Genomic DNA, 10,081 nt, shown 5'->3' with positions numbered 1-10,081 from the left:
GACCCTATTCTATTTCAGACAAATGGTTGTCCAATGTCTTCTTAAAAACTTCCAGTGTTGGATCACCCACAACTTCTAGAGCAGTGGTTCTCAACCTGTGAGTCGGGACCCCATTTGGGGTCAAACAACCATTTCACGGGGGTCGCCTAACAAGGCTGTCCACCATTTTTTTCCTCCTTTTCTTTGGCCACGCCCCTGGCACCCGGTGATGTATAAGTGGTTGGGGGTCACCACAACATGGGGAACTGTATTATGGGGTCGCAGCATTAGAAAGGTTGAGAACCACTGTTCTAGAGGGAAGTCGTTCCACTGATTAACTATTCTCACTGTCAGGTAATTTCTCCTTAGTTCTCAGTTGGTTCTCTCCTTGATTATTTTCCATCCATTGCTTCTTGTCCTGCCTTCAGGTGCTTTGTGGCTGCTCTTCAAATATTGGAAGATTGCTATCATATCTATCATATGCTATCATATCATACCATATATCATATCATATATATCAGTGATGGCGAACCTTTTAGAGACCGAGTGCCCAAACTGCAACCGAAAACCCACTTATGTATCATCGGGTGCCGGGTGGGTATGGCCCATTGGGTGGGCGTGGCCCATTGGGTGGGCGTGGCCCATTGGATGGCCGTGGCTGCGATGGTAACAGCAGACTGGGTGGGACTAAAAAGTTCAATCAATCAATTCCAACTTTGCAAGAACTTTTGTTCCCCACAAGAAGTTGAAATTGACTGATTGATCTAAACTTTTTTTTTTTTTGTACATGGCAGCAGAGGCCTAAAGCGAAAAAGTTTATAAAACCCAGCTGAAGGCCTAGGACTGGGACGGAGCATGTGTGCACAGAGAGGGTGAGTGCCGCCTCTGGCACCCGTGCCATAGGTTCGCCACCACTGATATATATCATATCATATCTACCATATGCTATCAGAGGAGGAGGAAGATTTGTTAGATATCCTCTCTGCATTACTTGTTAAAATAATACAAGTCAGGACACAAATAAAATAAGTAAATAAGTAACTAGAGATTTGATGGAGTAGATTATTAAAATCAAGGCAATGGCTAATGCAACTTTCCAAATATGAGTATCAATGTTATTATCATTTCATTCTTCAACATTCTTTGACTGAATATGTGGATAAAACCTCCAAAGAAATTATTAGCTTATTTGTCAGTCGTTAATATATGTAAAAATGTTTCCTCTTCTCCATTAAATTCATTTTATATGGGAAATGGGAACCCTGTTCCGTTTAAGAAATGAACATGAACTTTAACACTTAAGGCTATTTTTAATTGCCAATGTCCCTTAGATTACTTTTATTAGCGTTTGATCACTTTTTTAAAAAAGTTGAACCATCAGTTGAACCACTTATTCCCTCATCAAAACCAAAATAATTATGTCCTACAGGAATCACCATATTTTTTTTAGCCAGTCCAAAACATTAAGGGCTTGGCATAAAGATAATTTAAATTCAAGCAACAATTGAAGTATCAATTTGGATATAAAGTAATTATTGAACTACAGGGAGATTGGCACAAAGGGATAATCATGGCTCTGTCACATTCATTGCTAAAATGATGGAAATTCTGATCAGATGCATTGTCAGGTATAAACCTTGGATTAATCATTGAATGAACCACTGAAATACCTACTTCCTTATGGACAGAAGACACATATATTTTCACTATGACAACTACATTAAGATGTTGTTCCTTTTGATGCTCTTTCTGCAAAATATAGTTATTCTGAGCTGCCCTGTGAGTGATGCTTTCCCTATTCCCCATGAGTGGTACCAGCCTGGTAACCTCATTGTCGGTGGGATGGTGTCTCAGATAAGTTACCACTTTTTTGAAATTGAATTTAAGGAACATCCTTCTCTAAAACCTTATGATTTACCATTGTAAGGATTTTTTTCTCTTCCCAATCATTTTTCTAATCTTAGGCAGATCTCCCAAAATTGCTTACATGACTAATAGCTCTTTGAGAACAAATTCAAGGTTTTGTATATAAACTAACTCTTGCTTCCTTGTCTTTCAATCTTATCTGATTGTGGGAAAAAAATCATTTTCTTTTCATTGCGTTAAAGTCTTACTCATGAAATGTATGAAACTATAGTGCAAGAATACATTTGGTGAGCCTAAGATAATTAAAATTATATCACCTGCACAGTCACTCGTCACATGACTTACACACATTAAATGAGTGCTACTTGCTGGCTGTATTCTATTTTGTGCCGAACTGATAGAAATAAATGTGATAGTTAGAAATCAAAATCGCGACTTTGTTGTATATGTATTTGTTGCCAATCATGGAAACACTGTATATCGTTGAACACTATGCAAATTATTGAGTGTTTTACAAAGACTCCCATCTTACTTACAATAGAAATAGAAATGGTTGCTACTTGTACATCAATGCTTTCACCATAAAAGAATTGTCAACTTAATTTTTTCAATGGGGGTGTTTAAACTATTTGCAGGGTAATAACTAAGTTCTACCAGCACATTCTTGCCTTGGCCTTTGCTGTGAAGGAGATCAATGAGGACTCCCAGATCTTACCTAACGTCACTCTTGGGTTCCACATCTATGATAGTTACCACAATCCAAGGATGACCTATCGTACCACTCTGGACCTGCTTTTCAAATCCCAGGAATTTGTCCCTAACTACAAATGCGATAGCCGGAAAAATCTCATAGCCATCATTGGAGGATTAGGTTCGGATACATCATCTTATATGGCAGAAAGTATAAATGTCTACAAAATTCCACAGGTAGTTTGGGATGGAGTGAGAGAGAAAATTATTTTGTAATTAATAGTAGATACTTGTTGTTTTACACACCTTTCTGCAAAACTTCAGTTAAATTCACTTTTCTTTCCTTTCTGCTGTTTTCCCCACAAGTCTGGAGGCTGGCTCAAGGTAATCTAATTAAACAAATCAACATATTTTATTACAAACATATACGTGCTTTGATTGCCATGTAGCAATACGTCACACTTCTTCCTGCTACAATTTGATTGATGTGTGATAAAAGTAGTTTAGTGTAAAACTCAATTGTTTTTCCTAGCATTTGCTGGGATTGGTGCTGTAGGGTTATTTAGTATTTTGCCATGTCTTTCTGCAAGCCTTCATTTTTGCTCTCTTTGCTCTCTCTTCTGAAATTGTTCCCACAACTCAATAGGTTGGCTCAAAATGATCAATCAAGAAAATCAAAATCTTTTATTACAATCATTGATTAGAAAATTAAAATTTAAATCACAAATTACAGTATAAAATTTATCTTACTTGGGAGGGTCATCAGATATTCTGGTTGGACCATTATGTGGTAAAATCTGGAGCTATGTCAAGAGGACAATAGAAAAGGCTGGCTAGCACACCCAACATAGAACATAGGATAATGGAGTTGGTAGGGACCTTGGACATCTTCTAATCCAACCCCCTCTTTCAGCAAAAGACCCTATACTATTTCAGATAAATGAGTACCTGGTTTTTTATAAAAAGCCTCCAGTGATGGAGCACCCACAACTTCTGAAGACAAGTGGTTTCATTGGTTGATTGTTCTCACTGTTAGGAAATTTCTCCTTAGTTCTAGGTTGCTTCTCTCCTTGGTTAGTTTCCATCCATTGTTTCTCGTCTTGCCTATTGGTGCTTTGGAAAATAGTTTATCTCCTCGTCTTTCTAGGAGCAGCTCAAAAACTGGAACACTGCTGTCATGTCTCATGGTTTAGGGAGAATCTCCTTTCAGCCACTTCTTGCCATCCCCAACTCATGGCTATACAGTATTTTCACTGCTGCCCTCAACTCAGTTCCAGATTCCACCAAGCCATCCAACAATGGGTGACAATTCCCCTTGCTATATCTAGGTTGGGTTTGGATAATAACTGAATTTAAAACTCAACTGATTTGCCTGGAAATTGTTGAAGGATTGGGACTATGTATACTTTTGGAGATCTCTATAATAATTGAAGTAAATGAAGACATGATTAACTATTCCTCCAGAATCTCATGGTCACAGTCTTTCATTCATAAGTTCTATCTGCTACAAATAAGGGAAGAAGATAATCCAGTAAGTCTAGCTCTTACAAAACCTTTCCGTAGGCTCAGAAGAGCTCATAAGGTCAAATAGTTAGCAAGTTTCCAGGTGTTCTAAGGGGACGAACATACTGAAATTCTATATTAGGAAATTGAGTTTGGTTGTAATCTAGTTATATTTCAGATGAGAAAATATTTCATCATGGGGTTTTAGTTGCTTCTCTTGTTCATCAGAATTGTCATAATCTACCTAGATTTGGAGAAATGTTCAGTCTTTTTCATATTTTTTCCATCATTTTCATGAATAATGAATTTCTCTTTTTTGTTTGTCCAGTTGACTTATAGTTCCTTTGCCCAAGAAGATTTTGAGATTAATAAATTATCTCCACTTTATTGCATGGTCCCAAAAGAGGACCATCAGTATATTGGAATTATACAACTTCTTCTCCACTTTGGATGGACATGGATTGGAGTCTTTGCTTTTGAAAATAAGGGAGAATGTTTTTTGAAGAACCTGCAGCCATTGCTTTCACACAATGGGATCTGTTTAGCTTTCACACAAAAAATTCCACAACATATCTGCTTAGAAGACTTGTCCGAATTGTCTAATTCAGTCTCAATTATTTCTGATAAACTGGTAGATCAAAAAGCAAATGTTTTTCTTGTCTATGGAGAATCATTCACAATAGTGTGGCTCAGAACTGTCATGTTTCTACGTGATCCTGAAAATAAAGACAGATCATTATTCAGAAAGGTTTGGATCCTGATGAATCCAATTGATTTCATACTGACGGGAACTCAAAGGGGTTGGGATCTCCAGATGTTCCATGGGTCTCTTTCCTTTACAGTGCATGCAAGAGAGGTTCAAGGCTTCAAAGAATTTCTTCAAGTCATCAAACCTTCCACCCACAAAGATGGATTTCTTCAAGAGATTTGGCAACAGTTGTTTGACTGTGTATTTTCAAAGCCAGATTTATCTTCATTGATCAATGAAATGTGTAGTGGGGAAGAGAATTTGGAGAATCTTCCTGCACCTCTGTTTGAATTCCAGATGACTGGCCAAAGCTACAGTATCTACAATGCTTTTTATGCAGTGGCACATTCTTTGCATGAGGCAATGAGATCAAAATCCCAACCAAGAGAGATTCAAAGGGTTGAATTTCCAAATCTGCACCCTTGGCAGGTAATCTTTCCATATCACACCTATCTCGCATTTCAATTATCATCCACAATTGTCCACCATCTAATATAGCTTTTTTATCCTGGTCTGTGGCGATAAATCAATAGAGAGACTGAGGCAACAAAGCTACAAGTGTCTCTCTTTTTTATAAGTTTATAGTTTTATCATAGAGAATAAAATATAGAACAGTAAAACAAACAAACAAAATGTAACAAAACAAAAATATACATTCAACCTTAAACACCACAACCCAAAAAAAAAAATACTGCAGAAAAAAGGAGGAAAAAGTGATCAATTAAATTTAACCTTTAACATATAGGTTCCAAGAAGAAAAGGCAGTCAACAGGTTGAGTTAATATTATTATTAATATTACACCAATTGTTAATATTACACCAATCTTCAAATTCCTCTGTTAACCATCTGTTATTATATTTAGCATGTAGAAAGTCCACAAACATTTTCCAGTGTCTTATATAGCTGTCTAGTCCAATATCTCTAATCAAAGTGGTCTCTTTTATAAAATAAAAGAGGATGGACATAAACCATTGTATAATGGTTTATGTATAAAAAACTTTTCACCTCCACATAGAATTGGCCTGTCTTGTAAATTTATCCAACCTGGTTCCAAGAAGAATTAAATTGTCTTGTGTCTGAAGGCAGCCTTTCTTTTCTGTGCCCCAAAACATTTCTGAAATGTAGACATTTCACTTTTTATATTAGCCGGTGAACAATTATTCTTATCCAAAATTATCCTCAGCCGGGTCCCTTATCTACTTCTCTTTGGCTCATGAACATTTCAGAGTTGGGATGGAGAGCATTCTCTCTCTCTATCAGTGTTCAAGAGGTATGGACCAAACATCAGTCCTTTTCAGCTGCAGACTCCACCCTTTGAAACAACTCTATATTTGAAAAAGTTCTCTCTCATTCTCTCAATCTCTCTCTCTCTCAAAATAATTGAATCTCAGATGATAAAATCTGGCTAAAGGAAATTTGTCACGTCTTCACTGTACTAATGAAGAGCAAACAATATAGGATGAGTTTAGATATGGTCCAAATTTGATTGTCTAATTGTTTAAATAGTGGATATAAAGCATATCTAAATCAAGTTGTATAATGTCAATAATTTATGATTTTCATTTGTTAACTGCTTTTGTTTCTTTTTTCCTTGTAAGTAATATTAAATTAATAATAAAACAGACCTGTGTCTTTCTCTGAAATATAGATTATCTATATTCTAAGTGTACTTATTTGATATTTGTTAGAGCAATGGGAAGAAATAGTAAGTGAAAGTTAAATAAACTGGCCACTTTTTCATTATTACCCTTTCATGATTCCCCCTCTCTTTCATTCTCTTTCAAGTAGCTCCATTCATTTCTTCAAGGCATTTCTTTTAACAATTCAGCTGGGGAGAGAGTCTTCCTGAATGAGAAAGGGGAAGCAACAGGTGGATTCGACATCACCAACTTGGTCACTTTTCCAAATAGATCCTTTCAGAGAGTTAGAATTGGAAAAATGGATCCTCATATTCCCAACAGGAAGGAATTATTCATCCATGAAGAGCTGATTATCTGGCATCCAGCTTTTAACCAGGTGTGGGTCATTTAATCAACTATTTGATCTGTTATGATCCAATATTGAACATAGTCTCTTTAGAAATCTAATTTGTCTTTTTTGAAAGAAAAATGGCATATTCTGTACAAATATTGTCAACGTTCAAGCATTCATCAAATTGACAAAATGACATTGTAATGTAAAAGACACTTTTTCATATTTAGGTTTTATTTTCATTTGTAATCACACATATTTCAAGAGCCCTGGTGCACAGTGGTATGCAGTATCGCAGGGTACTTCTGCTGACTCCTGGCTGCCAGCAGTTTGGCAGTTCAGGTCTCACTGATTCAAGCTTGACTCAGTGTTCCATCCTTCCAAGGTCTGTAAACTAAGGATCCAGATTGTTAGGGGCAATATCTGTAAACCGCTTAGAGAGGGCTTTAAACCACTGTGAAGCAGTATATAAGTCTAAGTACTATTGTTTCTGCCCTTCCTTCCTTCTCTCCCTCTCTCTCTCTTCCTCCCTCTTCCTTCCTTCCTTCCTTCCTTCCTTCCTTCCTTCCTTCCTTCCTTCCTTCCTTCTTTCCTTCCTTCTTTCCTTCCAAGACAAATGTGCTCTTTGCATATCTTTATAATGTCAACATTTTAGTGGTTAAAGATACTGAGCTTGTCACCTGGAAAGCTGAGAGCCAGGGTTTGAGACCTAAGGGCAACAGGGTGAGCTCCCATTCCTGCCTCAGCTTCTGTCCATCTAGGAATTCAAAAGAATGCAAATGTGAGTAGATTAATAGGTACCACTTTGGTGGGAAGGTACAGTGTTCCAGGGGCCTTTGGCATATAGCCATGCTGGCTACATGACCATGGAAAATATCTTCAGACAACATTAGCTCCCTCAGACAAGAAACAGAGATGCGCACTGTGCCGTAGAGTCAGACACATCTAGACAGGGAAACCTTTACCTTATAAACACACCTGGACTAACCCTTTAGAAATTCAAATATTCTTCTCTCCCCCCATTATAAAGGAGAACAATAAAAACTGCTTAAAATTTCCCTTTGCAAAATCTTTTATATTTATCACCAGGTTATTCCATTTTCTCAGTGTAATGACCATTGCTACCCTGGATACTGGAAGAAAGGGTTGGAAGGAAAACAGTTCTGTTGCTACAACTGTGTTCCTTGCCCAGAAGGGAAGATTTCAGATCAAAAAGGTAGGTTAAACATTCCAGAAACTTTTCATTCAAACTGTAATACACTACTGTAGTGTAACAAAGAGTATTGGTAGTTCTTCAAGGTGAATATTCATTACTATACCTATGAATCACAATCTGTTGTTCTAAATTCAAAGGTTGCCCATAAGAGCTAAACTTTAATATCCGTCCTCACAGATTTCTTCTCCATGTTTAGGAAAAATGGAAAAAGTCTAAATGGTCAAAATGTTTATAAATTTGAAAATGCTAGACAGAACTCCATTTCATAGAATAATTGCTCTTCCCATTGTACTTCTTTTATGCTGGTCCCAACTGATACAATGATGGAAAAACTGCATTTCCATAGGAACATGATCCAACTGATAACCAATAGAAAACCTGAAAGGGATAACAGTTGGCACCCATAAAGAATATTATTTTCAAAAATATGGAATGTATAATCACATGCCTTGACTTTTCTTTCAAATATGGATGACTGTTTTCAATGTTCAGAAGATCATTATCCAAATAAAGAAAAGAAAGGCTGTATTGTGAAACAGAGGCACATAAATAATACTTCTACGTCTTATTCAAGACAAATATTCATTTTTATAGCTGTGATTCACAATCTGTTGTTCAGGTTTCAAAGTTTGTCATTACACTCTGTTACTAGAGACTTACATATATCCTCATGGTTTTCTTTTCCATGTTTTGAACAAAATGTGAAAAGTCCAAATGGAAATTGTAATAAATTTTAAAATGATACCAAGGGTTGCATTCCAAAGAATAATTGTCCTTCCATTTCTGCTTTCTTTTATGCCAATCCTAAATTTTCCATTTGAGGAAAAACTGAATTTTCATAGAAACATGATTGATCTGGTAACCAGAGTAAAGAACTTAAAAGGAACAACAACTAGCACCCATTCAGAAAGTAATTTGAATAATATGGAATGACAAATGATGACAAATTCCTTGATTTTCCTTCTAGATATGGATGACTGTTTCGAATGTTCAGGAGACCATTATCCAAATAAAGAAAAGAAAGGATGTATCCTGAAACTGCTGGTATTCCTAACTTTTGAAGAACCCTTAGGAATTGGTTTAGCCTCAACTGCTTTTTGTTTTTTCTTCTTCAGCTCTTGGGCACTTGGAACATTTATTAAATACAGAGATACTCCCATTGTCAAAGCCAACAACCGGTCCCTCACCTACACCCTTCTTGTCTCTCTTCTGCTCTGTTTTCTCTCCTCTTTGTTGTTCCTCAGCCAACCAGATAAGGTGACCTGCCTTCTCCGACAACCAACTTTTGGCATCACTTTTTCAGTGGCCATTTCTAGTGTACTGGCCAAAACCATCACTCTGGTTGTGGCTTTCATGGCCACTAAACCAGGGTCTCAAATGAGGAAATGGGTGGGGAAAAGATTGGCCTTTTCTACTGTAATTTGCTGTTCTCTCTTGCAAGTATGTATTTGTATCCTTTGGTTGTCAACATCTCCACCATTCCCTGAGTTGGACATGCATTCAGAGCTCCAAGAAATGATTTTACAGTGCAATGAGGGGTCAGCTTTCTTTTTCTACTGTGTCTTGGGCTACATGGGTATCTTAGCCATTGCCAGCTTTATTGTGGCTTTTCTTTCCCGTAAATTACCTGACAGCTTTAATGAAGCCAAGTTCATCACCTTCAGCATGTTGGCTTTCTGCAGTGTATGGATTTCTTTCTTTCCAGCCTATCTGAGCACAAAAGGCAAAGCCATGGTAGCTGTGGAGGTCTTCTCCATCTTGTCCTCTGGTGCTGCATTACTGGGATGCATATTTTTGCCAAAGTGTTACATCATTGTTTTACGGCCTGAATTAAACTGCAGAGAGCAACTCATAAAGAGGAATTAACACATCATGTAATATTGCTGGCTTTGAGAAAGCTGATAGAAAAAGAAGAGAAGGTCTGTTTGCTGTCCATAAGAGACATGTAGAAGTCATTATTTCTGACATGGAGAAGTCATTATTTCTGACATGGAGAAGTCATTATTTCTGACTCATGGAGAATTATCCTGATCATTACAATTTATTATGGTTGCCAATTGCAAAAGAAATGCTCTTGCTGCTGCATTTGCAATCGTTCTCCAAGATT

At 37.0% G+C, this 10,081-nt stretch overlaps 1 protein-coding gene across 1 annotated transcript; it reads left to right on the top strand.

Annotated features, from left to right (window-relative positions):
* The first annotated feature begins 1,821 nt into the window (after positions 1–1,821).
* On the top strand, positions 1,822–9,840 carry LOC120311965 (vomeronasal type-2 receptor 26-like). The gene is made up of 5 exons (XM_039352094.1): positions 1,822–1,901; positions 2,481–2,772; positions 4,367–5,215; positions 7,848–7,974; positions 8,942–9,840. The coding sequence occupies exons 1-5, from the start codon at positions 1,822–1,824 to the stop codon at positions 9,838–9,840; spliced, it is 2,247 nt and encodes a 748-aa protein (XP_039208028.1).
* Positions 9,841–10,081: the final 241 nt, after the last annotated feature.

Source organism: Crotalus tigris, unplaced genomic scaffold (assembly GCF_016545835.1).
Source record: "Crotalus tigris isolate CLP2741 ecotype Arizona unplaced genomic scaffold, ASM1654583v1 scf7180000018410.70209, whole genome shotgun sequence".
NCBI classification, from domain to species: domain Eukaryota; kingdom Metazoa; phylum Chordata; class Lepidosauria; order Squamata; family Viperidae; genus Crotalus; species Crotalus tigris.
Note: the sequence above shows the minus strand (reverse complement) of the source record. Positions and strands in the feature narration are given on the sequence as shown.